The sequence below is a fragment of the Nannobrachium achirus genome (genome assembly GCF_963921795.1).
Source record: "Nannobrachium achirus genome assembly, chromosome: 3".
Lineage (NCBI taxonomy): Eukaryota > Metazoa > Chordata > Actinopteri > Myctophiformes > Myctophidae > Nannobrachium > Nannobrachium achirus.
The window spans coordinates 44,586,918-44,614,762 of record NC_137812.1 but is presented as its reverse complement, the minus strand read 5'-3'; the positions used below and the strand labels follow the sequence as shown (position 1 = coordinate 44,614,762).

Here is a 27,845-nt window from a genome sequence, read left to right as displayed (position 1 = left end):
ATGAGTACACAGTTTCCGTATCCGCTCTGGACCCAGACCGGATCAGCTGCCTGCAAGGTGAATGTATCGGTCTATTGCCTGTACTGTGTCAAAACAAGGAGAGGGGGGGGGGAGTGTGTTATTATGAAAAAAGATAAATCAAAGCCAGAACGAAAAGAAAGGTGTTGGGACGCGGGGAGAAGAGAGGGACCAGGGGAGGAGGACTGTGCCAACATGGCTCAACCAAAGAAGAACTATGAGCTGCTTTTTCTTGCAGTGGTCGCTCTGATTGTAGCTGTTTGCGTGGCTCCTCTGACAGCTGACATGTCTTCATGTAAGTCAAGTGTTGTTGGCAGCAGCATCCAGACTGCTAGTTCTACATAGCTACATAGCTAGTGGTGGGGAGGTACTCACAAGTAAAAGTATCGATGCTGCAATGTAGAAATACAAGCAAAAGTACAAAAGTATTGGTATCAAAATGTACTCAAAGTACCAAAAGTTCAAGTTTTCAAATGTACACACATCTTTTGAAAATAGCAGATCTACAAGCTCACAATGTGTCGCATCGCAATGCATTGTGAGCTTGTAGATCTGCTATTTTCAAATTGCCAAAATGTATATAGGGCTGTTAGTGTATATGTTTTGTAATAATAGTAAAAATCTACAAAGTAACTAGTAACTAAATGTTTCAAATAATTGTAGTGGAGTAAAAGTAGTAGGATAGCAAATACATTGTCCAGGATAGTGAAGGGACCAGCCAGCCAGCAGTCAGTTCAACTAGAATGGACCTCAGGGTTTGAAATTCCCTCCCAGGGAGTTATTTTATCCTCTTGAAGTGGATTGCTGGGGCATGTGACAACCGGTGTGATGCGGGCACAACTCAACCCCCCACACTCACATGCCTTCCGTCAGCCAGTCCAGTTAGGCTATTACTGCGTACTGCTTGCTTGCTTCCTAGTAAGATGGAATAAACAGAAAGTTGCTATTTAGACCTGAATCAGAAGCATTAAGGTAAGTGTCAGCTTGACAGCAGATGGAAATTACGAAGTAAACCCCCGAAAGGGCGATTGAAACGTTAAGGTACATTTCCTGCATCTTTACATTTAGGACAGCACTTAAGCATGCAAGGCAAGCAACAGTAGCACCAGGCTATGCTTGTTTAGTCCATCCCAAGCTACAGCTATGGATGGATGCACTGCTAATCTGGCAAGAAGGGTGTATGTAAACAGTGGTTGCACATTTAGGTGTGGTTTAGGAGAGGTTGAATGTGGCTAGTGTTGACTGAGTCTTTGTCTCTTTAAACTTTATGTATTAAACTGTATGTTTTGGGTGGATTTTATAAATCCGATGATGATCAAATAGATTGCATTGCACAGTGTGTATATCGCCTCTGTTTCAGTGGGTCATCCTCATCGTCATCAGCATCAGTACAAATCTCTAGTGCTGAAGATGGATGAAGCTTTTCTCACCGTAAACAATGAACTAAGCACTGAGTTGGTGGTGTCCTGGAGGTCAGACCACTGCTATCAGGTACCGTCCACCACACACACACACACACACACACACACACACACACACACACACACACACACACACACACACACACAGTCACACACACCTAGCAATTGCAATTGAATATTGTAACGTATGAATACAATATTACATTTCTGTTAGCCTTTTATATTTAATCATTTTATAATCGAAATGCCCAATCTACAACCTCACATGTCGCACCCCAAGGCGTTGTGAGCTTGCAGATCTGCTATTTCCACTACTTCTTATGAAAATGTTTGAAAATGTATGAACATTTTTCAACGGATGAATTTAGATGAAAGATAATATTTGTGGATCAGGCATATTGGTTTTGTTATTACCGCTATTGTTTTGAGCATTGTGTGTGTGTGTGTGTGTGTGTGTGTGTGTGTGTGTGTGTGTGTGTGTGTGTGTGTGTGTGTGTGTGTGTGTGTGTGTGTGTGTGTGTGTGTGTGTGTGTGTGTGTGTGTGTGTGTGTGTGTGTGTGTGTGTGTGTGTGTGTCAGTGTTTGTACCAGTCTCTAGGGGTGGTGCCCACAGTGCCAGGTCCTGGCATGGCCAGCTCAGTGGACTTCATTGTGGGAACACAGCATGGCATTACACTGCAGCTCAACAGCTCCAATTTCAGCCTGGAGCTGTGCACGTAAGCACTCTAAACATAGTTCACTTAATGTCAGCATATCATATAAAGGATTTAATTTGATACAGAAACACATTTTTTAACGCTTTGTTTAATATACCTGAACAAAGTCATTTTGAGCATCTTAAGTTAAATATTTTAAATACTTCAAGGTAAATAATGTCCTTACGAAATAAATACATCTCTCTCTTAAGATATTTTTTGGGGCATTTGCAGCCCAGGTGCCTGGACTGATACACTAGCCGCCCAGGCCACAAAACAAATGAATAATAAGCATGCAGAGTTAGTGAATTATTTTACCATGCATGCACGTGAGTGCGCGGATCTCACGGTTTTGATCTCTTCACATAGGGTTCCATTCCACTTTGGGGAGTTTGGTAACTACTCGTTGTGGGTTAAGAATCTGAAAGATCCTGCAGTTGTTAACTGCTCCTTGGTGACCGAATCAGAACCTGAAGACAGCTACATACGTGAGTCTCTCTCACTCTCACACACACACACACACACACACACACACACACACACACACACACACACACACACACACACACACACACACACACACTCCCTCTCTCTCTCTCTCTCTCTCTCTCTCTCTCTCTCTCTCTCTCTCTCTCTCTCTCTCTCTCTCTCTCTCTCTTTCCTACTACAAAATGTACAGTATATTAATCCCATGTACGACATTTTCCCCTCAGCTATCTTGATAGCCTTCCTCTTGCTCACTGGCCTGACCATTGTATCTGCCATCGGAGGTACAATATTGGGGTAAATCACATTTGTATTTTTTATTTTGTATCCTATTTCCTCACTTGAAAGCATGGCATGAGCACTGTTCTTGCCTAGTATATAATATATAAACTGTTTTTCAGTGTGGACTGCTACCATTGCAGTGGTTCTCAACTTTATTAATTCATTTCTCGTTTAGTTTTCTTTTATTATTATTTTTACCCACTGTAAAATGTCATAAAAAGATGAGCTCAGTCACACAAGAGCAGGGTGCAAAGTTAAAGTTAATATATTGTATTAATGTGTTTTTGGCATTCATTTTGATTGCATTTGCGCACAATGCTAATGTCACTCACCGTATTGTTGAGACCCCCTGCTTGGTGTTATTACTGTGTAATAGAAACGGAAGATTGTAGTAATTGACTGATTATGTCCAGGCTGGATGCGGTGAAAAGTGCCCTCTTCCGATTGGGCAGCACCATGGAGACAGAGAGGCTCATCAACTCTGTGAGTATTTTTGTGTAGTGGGCATTCTTGTGATTACACACGTAAAAAATGATTTATTAGACGGGGATGTTTCTGGAATTAGAACAAAAAGATAGCATGCTACATACTATAATTGAGGAGTAACCATAAGTAATGTTATGGTCATGTCCATCACTATTTAAATACAAATGCTAACTAAAGACTGCCCTGTACATGGTTTATTTCTTTATTATACATTTTGTTAAAATGTCTTGGCTGATTGATCATTTTTATCCATCTCTCAGGAACTGGGCCCCCCAGGAAGGTCAGTGGAGGTAGTTCATGATACTATCCTCCCTCCACCACCCACCCCCAGTAATAGGCTACGGTCCTTGGACACTTTTCGAGGGTAGGCCCCTCTCCTCTCTCCAGTTTTTCTCAGCTTGTTTAAAGATACTGAAAGGATAACTGGATTGACTGTGACATATTGAGAAATGAGCCCGTGGACCACTGAGTTTAAAGGAAAGGTTTCTCTGAGCCACCATCCATGGAGAAACAGTAATTGTTTGTAGGTAGATTGTCTTACTTGCATGAAGTAGACCCGGGAAGGGAATTTTTGGGTCATACATTTTAAAACCCTTATTTCCTTCTTAATTGGAACACTGAATGTCCATTTACCTGCAAAATGTATGGAACTGAATGGATAAAGAAATGTTGTTGTAATAATGCATATGTCCTCTCAGAATCTCCTTGGTCCTCATGGTGTTTGTGAATTATGGAGGAGGACGGTACTGGTTCTTCAGGCACGAGAGCTGGAATGGTGAGCGCAGCTCTCTCGGTTCTTTCAAACCCCATCACCAATTCTTCATGTGGTTATTTCTGGAATTGATGGGCAATTCATCTCTATTTGTCTCTGTACAGGCCTTACTGTAGCTGACCTGGTCTTCCCTTGGTAGGTTCACTTCCTGCTTCTTTCTATACTCCCCCAGATTTAATTCAGCACTAGTAATGAATAAGTTCCACTGAGCTACTGTATACTCTAGGCCAATGTATACTTGCCGCGTCTACTTGGACGCAACGGTCCGCAACGCCGCATCACATAAAGTTCATCACCTGCCCATGCTACATCCACGTGCATGCCAGAATTTGTTATTGCACATACTTAAAGTGTGGACAATTACACTGACTGGCTGCACATGTGACCTACTAGAAAATAAAAATGGACTGCTGTATTACTGTATGTTATGTGACAACAAATAAAGGACTTAAATTTATAGTTGACAGGTTTTATAAATTGTATACAAGCAGAACAGAATACAAACCTGAATAAGAAAGACTACTGGATGATTTGTTGAAGGAATTCTGAGGTCTCACAGTATATCTGTAACTCACAGAAATAAATGCCACAAAATTGAATAAACTAGGACAATAGACCTCACAAAGGCCTCTTGCCAGGGCACAGCTGTGTCCATGAGGTTGTGCTTTGTATTGAGTGCAGCCCATGTTACTGTTGCTCTTGAACATGTGCGCGTTTGAAGACGCCATATTATAGAACAGGGGTTTTCAAAGTGGGTGACGGGGCACCCTGGGGTGCCACTACGGCAGTCCAGGGGTGCCGCGAGATAATTTGATAATATTTGGAATTTATTTGGACACTTGAAAAAATATTTAGTATTTTAGACTTCAAGTACAAAGTTATTTTCAGTCACTTATAACCAAAATGGCTATTATCTCAACGTTTTCCTCGCAACATAATCACTAAAATATCGTCACTGTCGGGCAGAAACCTTGTATCTCCAAGTTTCAAATGTGTACGTCTTTTGGTAAAGCAAAGCCCTGCTTCATCATACAAGACTGTCGCACAAAACTAGTGAAAACAGCCGATCAAAAACAGCCGATCTACAAGCACACATCGCAAGGCGTTGTGTGCTTGTAGATCTGCTGTTTTCACTAGTTTAGTACATTTAATTATAGGGAGTGAAAATTATAATGTAGGGGTGCCTCGGATTAAAATAATATTTATGGGGTGCCCTGAGACAAAAAGGTTTGGGAACCCCTGCTGTAGAATGTGTAGAACGTGGACCCTCTCAGCTACATGGTTACACAAAAGTAAAGATCAGGCCTTAACAAGTGCTCTGCACTGCCCACTGTGTGAATATCTCATTTCCTCTCTCTTTTCACACTTTCACTCTCTCCTCACTTCTCCCTCCCCTATGTTTCACCCCACCCCCACCCCACCCCCCGAAGGTTTGTGTTTATAATGGGGACGTCAATAGCCCTCTCAGTCAACTCTGTGCTGAGCAGAGGCACATCTCGAGGCACATTACTATGGAAGACTGTGTGGAGGAGTCTGCAGCTCTTCATCATAGGAGTCATCATCATCAACCCCAACTACTGCCAGGGACCCTGTGAGCACAGCCACACATGCACATTTCTATAGTAGTGTAACAGTATCAGACACATTCCACTGCCTTGTACTGTGTGTGCTTGTGTTACAGAGAGCATGCCTGTATAGGCGTGTGTGTGCGTGTGTTTGCTTGTGGCTGCGGGTAATGGGTATTAGGGATGGGACGATATGAAAATGTCATATCACGATTATTGTGACAAAGGAAATCGCGAATTAAGATATTATCACCATAATCAAAATCCATTATCCTGGGGCTTAACATTTGCCAAAAAAATAGCAGATCTACAAGCTCACAACGTGTCGCGTCGTGTTTTGCGACGCGTTGTGAGCTTGAAGATCAGCTATTTTTTGGCAAAGACATTTGATAGAGAGTTAAAAAAAGACTGTATCAAGTACGTATATTATAAGTACCTTTTACCAATATAATTATAGAGGGTTTAAGTGGTACCGGACATGCAGCTCGGCAAATAAAAGGTGAATTGATCCCAGTGCATGACGGAGGACGATATCACGATAAATTAAATCTCCACGATACGATTATCGTGATATAATGTGTTTTTCATCGCGATAAACGATAATATCGCTTATCGTCCCATCCCTAATGGGTATGCAATGCATGCTCATGCTCTGCTCTCGTCTGCAGTGTCGTGGGACAACCTACGGATCCCAGGTGTGCTGCAGCGACTGGCCTGGTCATACCTGGTTGTAGCCTGTCTGGATGTGTTGGTGGCCAGGGCTCGCCTCGACAACCTGCCCACGGTCAGTCAAACACTGTTGTTTACCCTAGAACCCTAACCTTTAACCACTTAACCACGAAAAAAAGGTTGATCTACAAACTCACAATCCATCGCAGCATGAAATTCAAAACATTTTCAAATTTATAGATTTTGTCTGTAATGACACGTCCAAATTTGGAATGACAGGGTTAAAGTGGTTAATTTTCTCAAGTGTTCTTCCATTGGAATATTTGCTATGGCTTCTACGGCTATGACATGACATGGTACAGATTTTATGACATTCTTACTGTAATCTTGCACTTTATTTATGATAGATGCTTTGTTTATAAGTGTGTGTACCTTTTGTCCAAAATCATTATTGCCTCTTTATTTCCCAGGATGCTTGGTGGTACCCTTTCTGTGATATTCTACTCTACTGGCCTGCCTGGGTGTGCGTGATCGTATTGGAAGGCATCTGGCTTTGCCTTACCTTCCTACTCCCTGTTCCTGGCTGCCCAACGTGAGTCAGACATGAGTGTGTGCGCAAGCACGTGCGTGCACATACAGTGTTTTGTTTTGTGTGATGAAAGTTGTCAGAACAAATGACAGTATTTACATGCAACAGTTAACAGTCCGTAAGGCTGATTTCAAATCATGAAACCTTCACAAACTAGTTGCAGGTTGCAAATTGCATGTAAATTGACAGTTATACAAAGAAATTGAAAGATAATCAGTCATGTGCAACACAATAGAGTGCTATTATTTATAGGTTTTATAGGTTTCATTTGCTCACTATTAGATAATATCTTCTTTCTGAATGATATAATTTCATCCAGCAAGTAATTTTCTGCTGGATGATAATCATGATATAATTTTATCCCGCAAGTATTTCTTTCTTCTAGCACTGGCTACTTTAACTATCAGAGCAGTAACATGTGTTGATATGTGAGAGGAAATAAACAACAATTTACAACCTACTGTAAAAAGGAAAAATGGGTGTGGATGAAAGACCTTTGACTTGAAAGAGTACGAGGGAGGGTAACCAAACCTGAATCACTATAGAGTGAAGACATTCGATTTCTGAATCTATGTCCAATAATGTAATGGATGTTGAAATCAAGCACTGACTGTTACATTAAACTATTTTCAGTTGAAATGTGTGCAGCTGTTAGCGGCTGAGTTCCAAACAAGCTTCAGGCGTACTGGAGAGGGATTTACAGTACTATGCAACTCAAATGCAACTTGGATTAAACTAAGCTTCAAACAACTAAAGCTGCATGAAGTTTTGCCATGTAAAGCCAGATTTTTTACCCTGACTTTCTGATAACTATGAACAATACACAACCCCAACTTGCCATGAACCTTTTAAAAGAGTTTGGCCATGATTCACAGCTGTCCCCTGAAGGAAAAAAACTGACTTGAAACCCCCCCCCCCCCCCCCCTTCTTTCTGTACAGTGGCTATTTGGGTCCAGGTGGAATTGGGGACATGGGTCTGTACCCTAATTGCACTGGGGGAGCAGCTGGGTACATTGACCGCTGGCTTATGGGAGTCAACCACATCTATCAGACCCCTTCCTCCCGGGTTAGTGACAAACTTACCAAAAACACTGTAACCAATTTATTCATGTTTTGTCTTCAGTAATGAGTGGTTATAAACATTATTTGTCTGAGGTTGAAGAACAAACTAGTGACTTATTATTCTATTACATATGTCTAGAATAATCCAATTGTGTTCACACTTTAATTAAGGTAATTTATGCGACTCACGTGCCATACGACCCGGAGGGTGTTCTAGGGAGTATCAACTCCATCGTCATGGCTTTCCTCGGATTACAGGTTTGCGCTTTCTCCGTTCCCCCCTCCCCCCTTTCCCTCTTTTTTTAATCTTCCTCAAGCAGAGGAGATTATCATTAAGGTCTCTGGATCCATCCGACTGAATTAATTGTGTTGTGGATGTGTGTTTCTGTTTTTGGCTCCTCCAGGCAGGAAAGATAATGTTACACTACAGAGATCTCCATTCCAAAATAATGTCAAGGTTCCTTGTATGGGGTCTCATGCTGGTAAGCAGACTATGTTGCTTTATATCACATCTGTGCAGCTCATGTGTAAATCCATCTGTTATCTCTATTCCAACATACTGACTCGCTGTGTGAAAGCAACCTGTGCCTTTTCTCAAAGGGGGGTACTTGGTTTTTCTGTGAAATGTGTCCAGCTCTTGTTGAGCCTCAGCGTTTTTTTGTGTTGCACAGGGAATCCTTTCAGCTGTTCTTACCCTGTGCTCCAGAGATCAGGGCTTCATTCCTGTCAACAAGAACCTATGGTAAACCCACTTGTATTAGTCGTGACTTGTATTAGCAGACACTACTACTTGTTTTTTTGTCCAGGGAGCAACTTGTTTAGAAAACATATCATACCAATAAATGCACAGCTAGATGCATTGCTAATGAAGTTTATGAATATTTCCTCTTTTCTTTTTTTCTTTTTCTTTATTTTGTATTTTTTGTATGCAATTTATGACTGTTTTTTGGTAGTGAAACTGCCTGTTATTTCTAAATATACATGAAATAAGTTTCTAGAATTTTGGCCAGATTCTTTGCCTTTGTGTCCCAAATTCCAAGTGCAAATATTTATATTTGTCTCTACCCCGGTTATGAGTAATGATGTCATACTTGTTTTCTTTGCAGCTACAGTAATTAATTATGCTTTCATGTCTGTCTATTTTCCAGGTCTCTGTCTTATGTGACAACACTAGCCTGTTTCGCCTATGTAGCACTGGTGCTGGTCTACTACACTGTAGATGTAAAGAAGTGGTGGTCAGGGGCTCCCTTCTATTACCCTGGTGAGCAGCTTGTGATTTCTGTTTTTGGGCATATTTACAGTATTACAGGGTTCCCACGGTCATGAAATTCCTGGAAATATTTTGAAATTAGAAAAATATTTTTCCAGTACTGGAAATGTTTTGGAATTTATCAAGGGTCCTGGAAGGTCCTGGAAAAAATAGCTATGCATTTTCTTTGGTTATTGTTTTTTTTAATACCTCTGAAATGACAAATTAAACATGGGCCAAATTGTCAAATATATAGAGGCAGAAATTATGAAAATAGACGATCTACATGCATGTAGATCTGCTATTTTCACAATAGAACCGTGTTATACAAAATTCCTCAACTCTTAGTGCTCATCAGGGTGCCGGGGTCCCCAGTTAAAACATGATTATTTTGGGGGTCACGGCCTGAAAAGGTTGAGAAGAACTGGCATACACTACCTGTCTTTTGGCATTGCGCATAGGAGTAAGCGACCTGTTATTGAGCTGAATTATTGTTATATAGTCCTGGAAATTGGGTTAAATATTCTGGAAGTTTTGGAAATTAATTGGTAAAAATGTGTGGGAACCCTGGTATTAAGTAGAGTGTTGTTCCTTAAGGTGATAGTATACACCATGCAATTAAAAAGTATTTATGTCATATTGTTTATGTCCCAAAAACGTTTTTCAAAAGGTTTGAGGCTAAATTACCACTCCTGAATAGAGAGCCTCTCTCATTTTTTAATGGCTCTGAGCATTTTCAGCTGCAGTACCCTTCGCCCCCCCCTCCCCCCCCCCCCTCCCCCCCAAAAAAAAATATATATATATTTTTGAATTATTATTATTATTATTTTTTTGTTGAAAATCTTCAAAAACGGCCGATGATGACGTCATCATCGGCAGCAAATCTGGATAGCCTGTTTTGAGAACCCGTAGGATACTTTTAACCTTCACCTTCTCAAAACCAGAGAAAGACACAACGGTCAGAAATGGGACTTTGTGAGGATAGAAGGTGCTAGTGGGACCCCAAAAAAAGGTTTTAAAATAGGAAAAGTGAAATTTCATGGTGTATCACCTTTAACCTTACCTCTCCGTCCTGTGTGCATGGTTCCAGGCATGAACTCTATCCTGGTGTATGTGGGCCACGAAGTGTTGGAGAATTACTTCCCCTTCCGTTGGCGCATGGCCAACAGCCAATCCCACGGCGAGCACCTCACCCAAAACCTCTTCGCTACTTCCTGCTGGGTCTTCATCGCCTTCCTGCTTTACAGGAAGAAGATCTTCTGGAAGATTTAGAGGGAGAAATTCTACCCGCTGCCAGGGAGGTCCTGACACACGGCAAACTGTAGTTATGATTTGTGGTCTGGAGTATTTCGAAAACAGAACGTGGAATTTGTTTTGGCACTGTAGTGTAGCTACAGTATGTTTGTTATAGCTGCTTAGATAAACCTGAGAGTTCACTTTCTCCAAAGATATGCTAGACTGGAACCAGCTGATTCCTGGAAATGGCTGAACGCGACTCAGGAAGAACTGGTCGATTTGAACACTGAGCAGCAGTACAATAATTGACATTAATAATTTGTTGTTTGTTAAAAATATATGTCTACTTCTTGTCATTCCACAGCCAAAGTGTGCGTGTGATTGAATTCCTTTGTCGTTGTTGTTTTTTTTACTTACCATGTGCCATGGTAGTACTTAGATAATTTGCGTTGAGAAAAAGATGAAACTCATTTGGCTTTTCCAATGCCCCTGTACCAATGTCTAATGAATGTAAAATATGATCTATGTTATACGCATAAATTACTTTTGTATCAAAATTCTATTACTGTGTTTGAAAGTGTATTTCTCATGTAATACTACCTTGACAGGTGTGTTTCGCTTCAATATGTTATACAATTGAATTTGGGGCATCAAAGGATAGTTAGAATAAAACTGACTGAAGTATGAAGCATACAGTGTTTTATTTTATTTTTTATTTTTTTCCTTTCCAAATCTGGATAGTTTTTGCAATGGCGGTTCTTTAGTGAAAGTAACTTTATATGTTTTTATTCACTCACCAAAAGTCTCATGACAACGATAGATCTGCTTTCCCAGAGGAGGGAGAGTGTAGGCCATCTACTTTATAATATTTGTTTTTTTATGTCTTATCTCAACAACAGTATCATGACCTCAGTTAATACTTCTCAGTGTCCTCTGCTTGTGCTTTCTAACCGTCAGTGTAGAGAGAGGTGTAGTTGGTTTATTGCTCAATAAGGCGTGGGAATCCAGTTACAGTGCGGCACCTTGTGAAAAAAAAGAAGAGAAAAAAAAAACCTAGGAGGTTATGAGGCTATCACTGCGTCTCGCGACAGGTTAGTTCGATCTCTATTCTTGTCTATTGTGAGAGTTTTCCTGCTCTCGCGCGACATCAGAACTTTCCCACGCCTGTTGTTGTGGCGTCTGCCCTTCTGCTTGTCACCCCTCCCTCTCTTCTCACCCCTTTACCCCGTCACCAGGGGCGTCACACGGGGGGGAAAAGTGGGACTGAGCTACTAGGGCCCTTAATTATGTTATACTTTAGCTATTGAAAAATAGCAGAACTACAAGCTCGAGTTGTAGAATGTAGATCTGCTATTTTTGAAAAGTCGTGAAAATGGGGGCAAATCTTTGAATGTAGGGCCTATGTAGTTTTTAAGTGAACATTTGTAACTCAAATTTTGCTTCTGGGAGCTCCCTGGAACTAATTATTTTGAGATGGGGTCCGTGGCCAAATACATATCATTTTGGGGGTCCTTCACATGAAAAAGGTTTGAGCACCATGCACTGACATAGAAAAAAGGCCTATAGGTTTTTCCAAACATCCTAGAAGGATGTGAAATATTCAAAGACTTGCACACATTTTCACAGTTTTTCAATAGCAGATCTACAAGCTCTGAGCTAGTATATCTGCTATTTTTAGTTAAAAGCACAAAATAATGAGTTCCCCCTATGAAGAACAGTGGGGCCCCACAGTGAATCCTTGTACCCAGGGCCCAGAATTTGGTGCGACACCCCTGCTCCCTCTCTCTCTCTCTCTCTCTCTCTCTCTCTCTCTCTCTCTCTCTCTCTCTCTCTCTCTCTCTCCCTTCCAGTCTGGTTCTTCTGTTGTCCTGTGTGTGCGTGTGTGGTGTGTATGTCTGTGTGTGTGCGTGCGTGCGCTTTGGTAAGGGGCTGTATGGGGGAGGGAGGGATCTCGCGATTGTTGGGACTTTTTGGAGAGTTATTGGAAGATGGCGCCCGTTGTGACGGGGTAAGTGTTGAAATTCGGAGCAAAAAAACCCCGAAGTCCTAACTCGTTAAAGTAAAAGTTTGAAATGGATTGTTTCAGTAGCCGTTGGCATGTGGTTGCATTGAAGCGGAGTGTGTTTAGGAGCGCTGGTGATCGTAACCATGCTGCCCTCACTACTACACTTTACTTTGTGTCTAAAATGTTACTGGGCCAGTTCTCCACAACTCGCCACCCTCTTCTTCACCGTGCTATCACGTCTTATTAAGTTATTTGCTGGATTCCTATGCGATCAGTGGTGGGGAAAAGTACTCCGATTTATTTTACTCAAGTGAAAGTAATACTACTACAATGTAGAAACGCTCGGCTACAAGTAAAAGTTGAATTCAACATGTATACTTCAGTAAAAGTACGAAAGTGTTGGCATCAAAATGTACTTTAAAGCTCCAAAAGTAAAGTACAAGCTCGCGACGCTTGTAGATCGTCTATTTTCAAATAGCCTATAGGTTTAAAATGGGGCTAAAGTGGTTAGTGTGTGATATATAATTTATATCTGCAAAGTAACTATAACTAAAGTTTTCAAATAATTGTAGTGGAGTAAACGTACTATATATGGATCTGAGATGTAGTGGAGTAGAAGTAAAAGTACTGAAAACCGTAAATACTCAAGTAAAGTACAAGTAAATGTACCATTTTACAACACTGATATTAGCTTCTTTCAGTTAAACGTAATTTATAACATTATGCTTGTGACTTGTTCATTAATTTCTTTATCGCATTCGATTACAGCCCGATTTGATGTTGTAGTAAGGTTGTGTGTGTGTGTGTGTGTGTGTGTGTGTGTGTGTGTGTGTGTTGGCTTTATGCATGTCTTTTGTAGCTTAGCAACAAATAGTCACGTAGACTGCTTATGAGTTTGACCATGTGAAACCTGTCTATACAGTGTGAACTGCAAAGTAGGCTAACCTTCTATTTGTATATAGGAAGTTTGGTGAGCGACCTCAACCACAACGTTTGACAAGGTAGGAATCAACAACTGTTATAATCATCCCACAATAACTCATTTTAAATGACCCCATTAGTTGTTTTCATATTGTGTGTGTGTGTGTGTGTGTGTGTGTGTGTGTGTGTGTGTGTGTGTGTGTGTGTAAATCCAAGTTTAATCGTGTGTTTTCCCCACAGGGAGGCTATGAGGAATTACTTAAAGGAGAAAGATGATCAGACGGTGCTCATACTGCATGCGAAAGTCGCTCAGAAGTCTTATGGCAACGAGAAAAGGTGTGTGTGTTTGTGTTTGTGTGACTGTGTGTGTGTGTGTGTGTGCTTATTGAAAATTCAGGTTTAGGGTGAAATTATTTTGCAGTTACAAAGTAAGAATAGCTATAAAGGAAAAGGTCAGATAACGAGACAATAATATCAAATGTTTACTACACAAACTGTATAAAAATCTCCCGTGCAAGTAAAGAGACATCTCTTAGCCGCAGATATGTCAAACATGTAAAATAATGCATGCAGTGCAAAAAGCATAGGATTACATAGATGTATACGTAAAGTGATGATAGTGCCTGTGTGACATCCTGTGTTAACTTGCCCATACATGGCCCAGCACTGGTTCTTCAAAGCCATCATGGTCTGGTGTTGATGTCCTCGTGATGTACACCAGTAGTTCCCAAACATTTTACCTCAAGACCCAAAATGTGTGTGATGTCTCCTCGTGACTGATACGTATGAAACTAGCCGATGAACTACACGTTTTTTCTTGTTATTATTCTTGAGCGGTGGTCACACCGTCTCCTATGTGTGACTGCGTGTGTATGTTTGTTACTATGTAACTATCTATGTATGTAGCAAGAGCTGCAATACCGCTGGGTGACCAGTGGCAGGCCTGGGTGACCAAGGGGCGCCGTTGAGCACACACAAACACACACACACACACACACACACACACACACACACACACACACACACTGATTAGCTAGGAAACTTAAATGAACTGCTCACATCCATCGCTCACTTCAAACATGGGTTTGATTTTTTATAAATGTATGGATTTATGGAAATAATAAACTGATTTTAATTGCTAACGAAAAGGGATGTTTACTCACAAGTTGCAACCAAAAATAATTGGCCCTGCCCCTGCCCCATTGTTTGGGAATCACTGAGAGCAGTATGATGTGTGCGTACAATATGCGTATTTACCTGCTTACTGTCAATCGCTTTGGACTAAGAGCGTCTGCTAAATGCCTAAATTGTAAATTGATGGCCTTCTCCTTCTCAATATGCCAGGTTCTTCTGCCCTCCGCCTTGTGTCTACCTGATGGGCACAGGCTGGCAGAAGAAGTTGGAGAGTATGGAGAGAGAGGGCTGCTCCGAACAGGAGGCCCAACCCTGTGCCTTTATTGGCATAGGCAACAGTGAGCAGGAGATGCAACAACTCAACCTGGAGGGGAAGGTGTGTTACACAATTCATAATAACAGTGCTATACAGTAGAGCAAGGGTCTTCAACAGGGGGTCCGGGACCCCTAGGGGGGGTCCTCCAAATCTTTGTGTGATAGAAACTTTTTTCTCCTTTTTTTATATTAACCACTTGAATCATGGCGTCCATATTCTGAGAACTTCAGCCGAAAATAGCAGATCTACAAGCTCACAACGCCTCGCGCTGCGAGGCGTTTTGAGCTTGTAGATCGGCTATTTTCGGCAAAGACGTTTGGTGTAGAGGGGGAAAAAGAGCAGACTAAGTACAGAGTGAAATGTCAAGTTATGTATTGACTGTTCAAGTGGTTAAATATGTTATCTGAAAATACAAATTGACATGATTTCAAAATACACTGATGATTGTGCTGTCAAACAATTAAACTATGTGGAATCTATGAAAAGGTTGTGGGAGGTCCCTGCTTCATCTCTCTCTCAACTAAGGGGTCCTTGACCTGAAAACGTTGAAGACCCCTGCAGTAGAGTTTGTTGTTTTATTTTCAATCCTCTCATTTGTTGTGGTACATAACTACCACACATACACACTGACCACCACAGTTTACTTGTGTTTACCACATACAAGGAATTTCAACTTGGAGGTGTCAAATTAATTTGAGGTTAAAAAGTGTGACTTTTGTCTCTGCATGCATGCGTGCTCCCAAAATGCATTCCAGTCACACGATGAGTCATTCTTAGCCTATTGGTTTCAGGTCTAGGATTGAACAGGAATGTGTACAGTATACCGTTTTCTTTGCATTTCATACCGTGTCAGATGTGTACAGGAGCTTTCTGCCTGCAGTGTATGGAGTTCTATGATGGTGCGAATGTCAACATGGTGCTGTTAATATGGTTATAATCAGCCCAAGGTGTCTATAAACCTTCTGAAACATTTTGTTCATTTGAAGTTTGACACTCGGTACCATTATTGATTTAGCAGTATAGAAGCCACATCAGCAGTTCAGCATATAACCATACACAGTCCCTCACATACATCTTTTGGTCTCATATGTAGCAGTTATTCACTAACTAACTAACTTTTAAACTTGGGTGACAGTTTGATATAAAGTAAATCATACATTTAGCAGGAGGTCCTCAGTCAAAGGGGCCACAGGCAGCCTTTATAGCCCTGGGAAAACAATGTATGAGCTTCCGAACACTTGTACAATAGATTCACCATTGGTGGTACATAATAATGACTGAGTAGGCTAATAAAGGTGCTCAGGTGAGCAAAAACCAGCTGAACTGGTAGTCTGTACAGATGAGTACTGGCCCAGTGGAATCACTTGTCTGTAACAACAATGTCATTAACGAATGGTCCAATTTTCATCCCGCTAAAATAAAAAATGTGGACAAAGCATCAAGTTGCTGATGGTTTAGTCCCTTGGCTGTAATAAAATTGTTGTGATTAACCTGTTTAAACCTACCGGTAGGGCTGCACGATATGGACAAGATTTTGGCTAATATCACAGTATTAATGCCAAATATTTCTATATCGATACGATATTGCCTTACAAATTTCATATTCAATATTTTAAGCGCTGCAACAGTGAAAACGAAGCATTATTCAAACGTATTCAACAGCATGACAACAAGTCAATATCGCTCTATTGGGTTCCCCCACACTTGTTATTTGATATTCAGTGTAGCAAAAGGCAACGATAAGATAATCAATCATTATAATTTTATAATGTCTTCTAATCACTTTTATAATGCATTATATTGTGATTATAAGTGCTATAAGTACTGTACGTGATCTTTGGTTGTAGGCAGAAACGTCATATGATGTTCTTGCATAGATTTAATGCTGTTTATCCCACTTTAATTTATGCACCCAATAACCTTGGACTTAAGGTGACTTATAATCACATTATAAAGCGTGTTTAAAACTGTGATAAGAATGCTTTATACTACGATTAGTACGATCCTTGCCAAGTCTGTAACTGACCACCAGCAATTATGAAGAATTATGATACTTGACTTTTATGTAATTATTATAAGCTTATAATGTGTTAATGATCATTGATTATTGTTATAAAGCATTATGAATACTTCTAGTGCATAATAGTAATAGGACTAACCGATTTAGCCAAAATAAAAATCAACAGATGATACGGAAAAAAAGGCAATTCGGTTAATTGCACAGACCTAATGTGAAGCCCCCATTAACCCTTAACCCTTATCTCTCCCTATCAGCACTTCTGCACAGCTAAGACGCTGTATATCAGTGACTCGGACAAAAGGAAACACTTCATGCTGACAGTGAAGATGTTCTATGGGAACAGCTCCGACATAGGCGTCTTCCTCAGCAAGAGGATCAAGGTCATCTCCAAGCCTTCCAAGAAGAAGCAATCCCTCAAGAATGCAGACTGTGAGGGTGAACGCACAGGAGTACACACACACACACACACACACACACACACACACACACTAGAAAATTGTGTAAGGTAAATTGTGCACCCGCTGTCTTTATCCTTTTAGCCCAGTGGTTCTCAACCTTTTCAGGCCGCGACCCCATTTTTTCACAATTTCTGACTCTAATGTTTGACAATTTGTCATTTTAGAGGTATTAAAAGGTCCTTAAATTGTCACTTTAGAAATGTGCAGATACCCTCTATCTATACACTTAAACCTTATGTTGGGTTGTTTACTGTTGAGCGAGAAAACAACAAAAAGATATTTGGTCCCGACCCACAGGTTGAGAACCACTGTTTTAGCCAACTAACCACTTCCAGATTTTGCGAGCCCAAGGTAGTCGACCCGGCATGCCGGAGATAAGCGCTCAGAGGAGTACGATTTTGTAGTTTTTATTTTACTGATATAATAACCCAACATTCCAGGGTTAAAGTGGTCAAGAAGACACTCTGACTCTGTGTCCATGTCCCTCCTCTCTCCAGTGTGTATAGCATCAGGGACCAAGGTGGCCTTATTCAACCGTCTGCGCTCCCAAACGGTCAGCACCAGGTATCTCCACGTGGAGGGGGGGAACTTCCATGCCAGCTCCCAACAATGGGGGGCTTTCTTCATCCACCTATGTGAGCCCCATGTCCAACTATTCTTTTTAAGCATTTTTCTTTTGCAGACGTTTGTTTTTTGTTATTTATGAATTATTTTGACCTTTATTTTTGTTATCGTCCTCTCCAGCCTAGTTTCTTCCTCCTTTTCCCTTTTCTCCCCCTTTCATTGTTGTGAAGATTGCCTTTCTTACTGTAATTGAAGGCTAGGTCAGGTTATAGAAGTAACATGTTTTGTGTGCACTCTGCCTGTGTTTCTAGTGGAGGATGACGAGTCTGAGGGAGAGGAGTTTGCTGTGAGAGATGGCTACGTTCACTATGGCCAGACAGTCAAATTGGTCTGCTCTGTTACCGGCATGGCTCTGCCTAGACTGGTAAGTGTGCATGTGTGCGCGCACGCACGCTTGTGCGTACTTGTATTACTATACTTGTGAGTGCCAAATGTATAGTAGAATTGGACAAAAAGACACGTTTCCTGGTTCTCACATGATACATTTTGGTTTATGGTTAGGAAATGGATAGTCTTACAAGTAAAAGATTCAGGTTCTTGTTAGGATTAGCCATTTAGAGGTTATGGTTTAGAGGTTGTGGTTGGAGTTACATATATCTGATTCATAATTAGTCGAGGCATGTTGTGACACAAGCATGCAACTAAGCACCATCAGTAAGGGTAGTGTTAAAGACGTCAACTTTTTTTTGTAAAAATGTCATGTCCTCACAGGTATAATAATGGTGTGTGTGTGTGTGAGAGAGAGAGAGAGAGAGTGAACATTATACCACATGAGTGTTTTCAAGTCAACCTAAGCAACCATGTCCATTTACAGGTCATTCGTAAAGTGGACAAACAGACAGCATTGATGGATGCAGACGACCCAGTGTCACAGCTCCACAAGTGTGCCTTCTACCTTAAAGATACAGACAGAATGTATCTCTGTCTGTCTCAGGAGAGGATCATCCAGTTCCAGGTATGCACACCTGCACACATTGAATTTGGTTTAAAGGCCCAGGGGTCTGGCTTGCAGCACAGACTGAGCCATATACTGTATAGTCTTTGGAGAACAATATTGACTTCTGAACAAAAATCAAACATCCATTACTTCTTACTTGCATAATTACAACAATGCCTCAGTTATTCAGGTAAGTTCTGTAAAGTTTTAAAGACTATGGAGAAAATTTAAACAAATGCAAAATTATAACTATAATAATTAACAGGATATTATTGCGACCAAAGGTCGCAGTTAAGTATGTGAACGGTCACAGCTTGACCGTATCTCTGTCACGCCTGACACTGGTTCCACTGACACATCACTGTGACATCACAGGTGACACCACAGTGATGTCAGATACTCAGAGCAGGGCTGTCAGGGGAACCACTCTTAACAGAATGGGTTTGCCGCTCTGATTACGCTCTGGCTTCACTGTGATGTTACACTAACAAATCCCTTTTATGCCCATATATGGAGTTCCCTGATGTCATCAATATAAGCCCATATCTAGGACTTCATATGGGAATGCCCATATATGGAGGCCACATACCACACTAACAGAATCCATATATTGCCAAGACAGCCCATATCTATGTGGCTGGTTCTACAGACAGGGATCTCCATGTATGGGCATAAAAGGGTATGACGTAAGATGTCATAGATATCATAGGACTTTCACATAACGAATAACTTAGTAAGCATGTTTGGGCTCTCACAGCGTATCTTCATATACAGCAGGGTTTCCTGCAGCACTTTACAGGCCAGGCGCCCCGCCCGGCCAGAAAACCCCCCCGCCCCCCCAAGGGTATTAAAAAAAAAAAAAAAAAAAAAATTGGTGACACAGCTGCACAGCGAGTCGTAGATTGCGTCGAGAGAGAGAGAGAGAGAGAGAGAGAGAGAGAGAGAGAGAGAGAGAGAGCTCTTCGCATTTACTCACAACGACACAAGTAAAGTACAAATACCTGAAAATCTCCTTTGTACAGTATAAGTACAGTAGGCTACTTAAGTAAATCTACTTGGTTACTTTACACCAATGTTGTTGTTTTTTTACTGTGCTGTAGACTTCTATTTATATGGCACGAGTGCTGGTTGATTAACCTGGGGGGAAAAAAACAAGTTACACTGTCCTGTGAAAAACGTAGTTATTCAATGTTGAATAAATGTGGATGATAGCATGTAGTTGTGTTTTCCGTCATCATGGGCACATTCATGTGTTTTTTATAGGGCAAAAATAAGAATTAATATTAAAAATTAAATGAATTAATTACTCGAATTCATTAATTAATTATCAAAAAAATTCGGCGCACGCGCGAACATCCCCCTCCTGGTCAAGACTTTTTCCTGCAGGAAACCCTGCACAGTACATGGATCTCCATATATGGGTACCAGGGGTCTCCATATATGGGTAACTGGTCCAATATACATCACTGGCCAGATGGCCAATAATTGGCGCAACCTCAGCGAGGTCGCATGTCGCCCTGAGGCGTCTTACTAGTGTTTATGTACAATAAATGGTCACAACTGTGAATAGAAGTGTATGGTCCTTCCTTTGCAATCGAATCTGGGCCATATGATGAAAAATCTGTAGAACCCCTAGTTCAATATCGTGACTAGTATACGCACGCACGCACGCACGCACGCACGCACGCACGCACGCACGCACGCACGCACACACACACACACACACACACACACACACACACACACACACACACACACACTCACACTCACACTCACACTCACACACATTTTATTAGAAGGTAATGACCATGGACTGTTCTCCACCCCCTCAGGCCACACCCTGCCCCAAAGAGGCCAATAAGGAGATGATCAATGACGGGGCGTCCTGGACCATCATCAGCACCGACAAGGCAGAATACACCTTCTATGAGGGCATGGGCCCCGTCCCCACACCTGTCACACCTGTCCCTGTAGTGGAGAGCCTACAGGTAACTGTCTGTTTTTTATTCACCGGGGGGGGGGGGCTAGTGCAGATGTGATTTTGGCAATGTCCAATCTGCATTGGCATCTACATACATTTGACAAGTTATCTCTCTCAACCACCTGAACCCTAGAGTCGCTATCCTGAGGCGAACATTCTGACAAGCTTAGCGTACGTCGAGCTTGTAGTCAAGTCAAGTAAGCTCTAAAAACACAGTGAACATACACAAACAAGAACATGGACATAGACATGGACATGGTCACAAGATCCAGGTAACAATAAGTATAAGAAGTGTAACAACAACCATCCATGAGAAAAAACAGATACCTCCTCCTGCTTCCGTTATTGATAGCACGGATGGAGGTAGGGACAAATGAGAATTTGTACCTATTATCTTTTGTTACAGGGGCCTTTAACCATTGGCCGGAAGGCAATAGCTCATATGAAGAATTAAGGGGATGAGAGCTGTCTGCTTTAATAGATGATGCTTTCTTAAGCACCTGCTCATCATATATAAGACTCAGACATCTGAATTTACCCCCCATAATCTTGCTAGCACACCTCACAACCAATCCATACCAACAAATGATAGCAAAGGAAATTATAGACTCTGTAAGAGCCCTATAGAACAGAATCATCAGAGACTTATCCACCTGAAATTTAGTTAGCTTCCTTAGACAGAAGAGGCGCTGTTGACCTTTCTTACACAACATTTCAGTATTTGAGTTCAGTATTTGTAGATACATTATTACCACATTATTGATCTTGTTTGTTTGTTTTTTTCCTTCTGCACAACTAATCGTGTACCAACAGTACTGACCACATCCTCTGTGACTGCGGCTCATTTTGAGAGTGGATGTGCACACAGTGCACAGACAAATAGAAATGTGTTCTTCCATATGATCTCTCATTCTCTTGTCTAGTTAAATGGGGGTGGCGATGTGGCCATGCTGGAGCTGACAGGGCAGAACTTCACCCCTCACCTCAGAGTGTGGTTTGGAGATGTAGAGGCTGACACCATGTACAGGCAAGGGCCTTATTATTTGTATGTCTGTGTCTCTGTCAGCCCATATGTTTTTCTTTCTTTTGTCGTAGAGCCTGACTCATACTTGGTTTGGCCAATCTGTCTACCAGTCTGTGACTTTACTGACAACATCGATATTGACAGTTTATGCAGCCACTGTGTCCTGATTTTGAACCTTTTTAAAATGTTTTCAAAAGGGCAGATCAACGAGCTCACAAGAGATCGAGATGAGACGCGTTGTGAGCTTGTAAATCAGCTATTTCTGAAAATAGTATAATTTTCTAAATCAAAACCCTACATCATACAAAAGTAGAGAAAATAGCAGATCTACAAGCACACAACGTCTCGCGATGCTAGGCGTTGTGTGCTTGTAGATCGGCTATTTTCACTATTTTAAATCATTTTTAAAATAATTAAAAAAGGAAGGTTATGGACATACAACGACGATATACAGTATACACTTAAAGTCAATGTGTGTGACTTTCATTTCTTCTTTCTGGCAAGGCATCTGGCAACGTTCCACATTACAGCGTTTGTATCTGTACTGAACCTACTACTCATATGCTGCAGGATTCTAGTCCCTAGCGGTATTTAGGAAGGAACGCAACTAAAATATATCAACTGTAAAATGCATAAATAAATACATTTCCGGTGCCAACACTCACAAATAGAAATGTTTAATAATGTTTCGAGAAGAAAAGGTTATTTTGAAAGGTTATTGTGAAAAATATACCAGTGAAACTTTACCGGGATATAAAAAAAAGAAAAAGAGAGAAAAGGTTTTTTAGCAATTCTAGTCACACCTTCTAGGACACCGACTCGCATCGGTTGGGCTCTATATATGTTCGTGTCACTCACACCGTCTCTCATGCATGTCACCCAGGTGCGGGGAGAGCGTGCTGTGTGTGGTGCCCGACATCTCGGCCTTCAGGGAGGGCTGGCGCTGGGTGAGACAGCCGGTCCAGGTCCCCGTCACGCTGGTCCGCAACGACGGCATCATCTACGCCACGGCGCTCACCTTCACCTACACCCCCGAGCCGGGCCCCCGGCCCCACTGCAGCGCCGCGGGGGCCATCCTGCGCTCGCACAGCACCTCCTCCTCGTCACCGGCGTCCTCGTCCTCTCCGTCATCGTCGCTGGGCGGCCTCGGGGACAGCCAGGGGGCCTACACGACCAGCGACTCCGCCAGCAGTATGTCGTCAGGGGCGTCGGCCATGTCGGTGCTCTCATAGTGATGCGTGTTTGCGCCTGCGTTTGTGTAATTAAAACCCATTTAGGCCTAGAATTATTGAATGCTTTTTAACTATTGAAAAATAGCAGATATACAAGCTCACAGCGCGGCACCGAGTGCCGCGCTGCGAGCTTGTAGATCTGCTATTTTTGAAAAATCTTGAAAATGAGAATTTTGACCCGATTCTATAAGTGTCTTTTGAATCCTTCTAAGGTTTTTTGAAAAACCTATGTTTCCATGTCAGCAATCTGGCTATAGCCATTGTCAAGGAAAAGGTCCTTTTCACTTAACTGGAGCTCAGTTAGTCTGTTCCTGAGAGACTACTATGTCAGTGGTTCTCAAACTTTTTCATGTGAAGGACCCCCAAAATGATATGTATTTGGCCACGGACCCGCATCTCAAAATGTTTATTTCCAGGGACTCCCCCAGAAGCAAAATTTGAGTTACAAACGTTCGCTTTGAAAATACATATAGTCAAAGATTTGCACACATTTTCACGACTTTTTCAAAAATAGCAGATCTACAAATGTATCTCTGCTATTTTTCACTGGTTAAAGCATTCAATAATTCTAGGCCTAAATGTGTTAATGAGTGAGTGAGTGAGAGAGAAAGAGAAAGAGAGAGAGAGATGACGTGTGTATGTACTTCCCAAAGAGGCTCATGGACCTGTGAAGGACGACACACAGTCAGTGACTCTTCATCTGGAGGGCGAGTGTGTTTTTAACAGGAGTGAGAAAAGAGAGTCGGAGTTCAAAGACAGATATATTGTCTCCACTCTAGCTCCCTCGTGTGGATGTTTGTGGATACGACGGCAGTCAGACAATTTGGCCCACAAGTCGGTGCATCCTTCTACTTCTGCACCTGACATTCACCGTAGCCTCTCTTGTGAAAGACACTTTTTATATATTTTTTTTCCCCTGGGTTTGGAAGATCATTTCACCATGCTTACTTTCTATCAAGACTGTGCTTTCACAGCAGAACAGCTTGGTGATTTATCATTGTTGTGCAAGGTGAACCTTGTAGGGGGGGATACATTCTAATAGTAACATAGTTTCTATGGACCAAGGAATATTATTATTATATTATTTTATTCGTATGGTATTTTATAAGCTTTAGCTAAGGTACATTTTCAAATTTTTATTTTGTATCATAACGCATAGTAAGTTCACTTTTGTTACCAAATAGATTGATTTGTAACTTCTTTTTTTTTGTTGAGTTTTGGTCTTCAGTGGGGTGTGAAAGGTAGACATAGAGCTACATAGTCGTAACGTCACTGCCGCTGGCTGGTTTTGTATTGATATCCCCATAGAGGAATCTTAGATCACGTCGTATAAGAACTGTGTTCCAAAATGAAACAAATCGTCCGGGTGTTTCTGTCAGGGGGGTGGCTCTGCATTGTTTATGATATTCATTCATATTTGATATAGCCTGTTTCTGGAGAAAGTTTAGTCGGAATCTACACTTCTGGGACACTTCCAGGTTTGAAATCACTGTTCCCTACCAGCCGCGTTCATGGGAAAGAATCGTTGGGTTTTGTTTGACTCGTTTCTAGCGTTTATTGTGTTACTCTTTGGGTAAATGTGTACATTTCCACCTTCAGTCGATGCTTCGACCTTCAGTCGAGTACAAATCGCTGACGTGGTGTGTTTATTTTTGGAACACAGTTCTTATATGAGGTGATCTAAGATTCCCCTATGGGGATATTGATACAAATTATTACAATGGGAACCCGGGTAATGGCGCCATCTAGCGTCAGTGACGTCAGACGGTTTGTCTATAAGGCCTGAATTATACCCATAGTTGTGCGCGGGTGTCATTGATTGAAAATATCCGGTCTACAAGCTTGCGACGCGTTGTTGTGAGCTTGAAGATCTGATATTTTCTGTGTCGCGCAACTAAGTATAAATATGGCTCAAGAGTAGCTGTCTTTATTGTGAGGTCTCGTTCACTTATATGCCCCTGTGTTGGACAGGAAAGCATGGCTAAATGCAGACCCTGTCTAAAGGGACGCACCATTTCAACTCACTAGTTCCAGAGCAATACAAACAAAGGTCTAGTTCCAGAGCAGTACAAACAAAAGGCTAAAGTATATAGAAGGAAGGACACCCATTAAACTGTCGAGACAGGCCCGCACCTACCGTTGACTTGCGCACAGCTGCCTTTGATCTTCCTGGCCCCTGGCCTCAACTGACCTTTACTAGACCTTTTATACCAAGAAGACGTGTGTAGTGTACATGTGGATGATGTTGTTTAATACACCATCAATGTGTTTCAGGAGACCAAGGCCTGTGATCTAATCAGTTTTTTTGTACCAGAGCACTCAATCAAATTTAAGCCTGGCCCCTCTCCAATCACTTGCACCGAAATGGATGGTTGGTGCTTGCTTCCAGTTTCAGCAGAATATCAGTGGGTGGTGGGAAAAAAGATATTTCTCTTCGTATGTTATTTGCACAGAGAGAGATATGAGTAAAAAAGGGTGCAGCGTAAGGAGGGCAGTTGAGTCTCTTCTCCACACGCTCCACCTTTTCTCACCCACCCTGTTCCTGTGCACGCATCAACAGTTCAGAGGAGCTTACGCTGAGTATTTGAGTTGGTGTCGAGCGTTGGAAGAAGAGCTTTAACACCGTCTCTGCCTTTGTAGCCTGCTGTGCTCCCGCCCCCCAGCTCTTTTATTTAAGAAGGTGTTGTTGGCCTAAAGAAGGTGGTGTTGGCCTGACCACCACAACACTAAAATGGCTTCAGTCGTGCTGTTAAAGTGACCTTCGTGCCTCGTGGGTCTTGTCCAAGCACGATCCAGTAAAGTGCCCTATGCAGAATTTGATACCTCCACATGTTCTCTCAAGTCTACACACTAAAATCCTGGGTGTTCGTTTAATTCTTGACGGTGTAAAAATCTAACTTTAAGGTGGTGTCAGGAATACTACTGTGTGTCATTTAAATTGTGTCTGCCTTAAAAACCACTACTCAAAATGAGAGTTAATCCTGCTCCGTTTCTCACAGTGTACCTGTAGCTACACATTTACACTAAAGTCATGAATGTCATAGTGTGACTTGCTTACTGCCAATTGGTATTTTAAATGTCAATGAGGGAATCAGTTTGTTTATTGTTAGGCCATACTGAACATGCCTAAAAATGCTACAAAGTACATCTACTCTATTACTCAGCTATGTATTTACACAATGGGCTCTACTCTGTAAAATCATTGGTGTTAACTCTGGTTTTACTGTGATAACCTCAAATGGGTTCATTATACCTTTTGTATCACTGGTGCTGTAATACAATGAAAAGGGATAGTTACTGTGTTGCTGTTGAAACACGTTACTGCAACATTTAGAACGTGTTTCTTCTTTTTTCTTCTGGATTCACATTTGGACTAACCATAATAAGCTGCAAATCTAGAGCTGGCTTGAGGGCTGTGGTTAAGGAGGAACATTTTATGCTCACGTTGGTATCACCGGTCATGTGCTTTATCCCCTAGAGCTCTGTTACATTGACCACTATCTTTGATCCTGTCTAAACTAGCGTTATGATGTTTTAACGCTAGCCCTTTGCATTTATTCTCACCATTTCTTATCATTTTCTTGTCCTCATTTATGTATGTTCTGCAACAGGGTTGGTGCAGTTGTCACTTGTGTGTTCACCTGGCATTGGTTTTACAGAACTATCACAAAGCGTTGAAGGACACTCCCCATTCTTCAAACAAGATTCTAACCTGGCTGGGCCCAAAGCTGGCCCTTCAGAGGTAGCCGTGATGTGCATGTTTTTGAGTAACTAGCACGCCTGTGTAAATCTCAGTCCATTTCTACAATCTTGAGATGGTTTTATTGCGGCTCCTGAATAACAACTGGTGTGATTGACTGGGCTCAAAGTAATTGGATCCTTCACTATTTCAGTCTCCTTAATCGCTATGGTCTCAGCAGCTCGTTCTTTTGCTTTTAAAATCTCTGATTTTGAGACACCAGTATGTTCTCCAGGGACCAGATTTATAATAAGTCGGCTTCAATTTACCATGCCAAAAAAAGCTAATATTTTTGATCCTGGCAGCTTTACCTGCCGGGATCGGGATTTAATGTGATGTAATGTCTAATTTATACTTCCCCTTATGGCACAGCAACACGCTATGAGCTTGTACCAGATGTGTGACCATCATACAACAAAGGGCTTATTTCACCCCTTTCTGTCTTAACTCTCTCATCCTTCCATCTCCCATCTTCTCGAGTCCCTCTACAAGTGAAATCAGTCTGCCGGTGTTCTTCAATGAAATGTCATGAATTAAAAAACAAAGCTGAAGTTGGCATATCTTTGTTGTTTTTGGTGTTGTTGGTATTCTGACAGGTTTTGACTTCAAAGTGTCAGACAGCAGTTGTTTTGCTTTTCAAGAAAGCTGCCCAGTCTGTTTTTATTCCAGTCCTCAGTCTGGACTGTGCCCCCCACAGCCAAGCTCTGCTCCCACTGAGGTCTTGATGGACATTTGTCATCTGCACATGCTCTGCAGGGTAGGGGGTCAAGACTGCCCCACTTTATATTTAGACGAAAGTCGATACTGTGTAAGCCTACTGTTCCCATGAGTGTTTGTGCGCGTGTTGCTTGTCCTCTGAGGTTAAACCTAATAGTTCACTAAATGTAATCTCAAAGATAGCCTGGAGTGGAGATTCATGCATGCA

General features: G+C 41.6%; 2 protein-coding genes across 3 annotated transcripts; both read left to right on the top strand.

Moving 5' to 3' along the window:
- The first annotated feature begins 150 nt into the window (after nt 1-150).
- hgsnat (heparan-alpha-glucosaminide N-acetyltransferase) lies at nt 151-11,086 on the top strand. The gene is made up of 18 exons (XM_080721271.1): nt 151-313; nt 1,379-1,509; nt 2,018-2,154; nt 2,503-2,621; nt 2,847-2,916; nt 3,315-3,384; nt 3,648-3,751; nt 4,086-4,162; nt 4,264-4,294; nt 5,590-5,750; nt 6,393-6,508; nt 6,864-6,985; nt 7,922-8,048; nt 8,216-8,302; nt 8,449-8,526; nt 8,716-8,786; nt 9,193-9,305; nt 10,384-11,086. The coding sequence occupies exons 1-18, from the start codon at nt 214-216 to the stop codon at nt 10,563-10,565; spliced, it is 1,896 nt and encodes a 631-aa protein (XP_080577397.1). The 5' UTR covers nt 151-213; the 3' UTR covers nt 10,566-11,086.
- A 1,401-nt stretch (nt 11,087-12,487) lies between these two features.
- LOC308281450 (recombining binding protein suppressor of hairless-like) lies at nt 12,488-23,244 on the top strand. Of its 2 annotated transcripts, none has more exons than XM_080721628.1 (11): nt 12,488-12,537; nt 13,497-13,535; nt 13,696-13,791; nt 14,800-14,965; nt 17,180-17,354; nt 17,881-18,018; nt 18,259-18,371; nt 18,822-18,962; nt 20,777-20,932; nt 21,849-21,952; nt 22,833-23,244. In XM_080721628.1, exons 1-11 carry the CDS (start codon nt 12,518-12,520, stop codon nt 23,179-23,181), a joined length of 1,497 nt encoding a protein of 498 aa, XP_080577754.1. In that variant the 5' UTR covers nt 12,488-12,517; the 3' UTR covers nt 23,182-23,244. The 2 variants fall into 2 exon arrangements, with proteins under 2 accessions (XP_080577754.1, XP_080577753.1); XM_080721627.1 differs by having other exon boundaries at nt 17,180-17,360.
- Nucleotides 23,245-27,845: the final 4,601 nt, after the last annotated feature.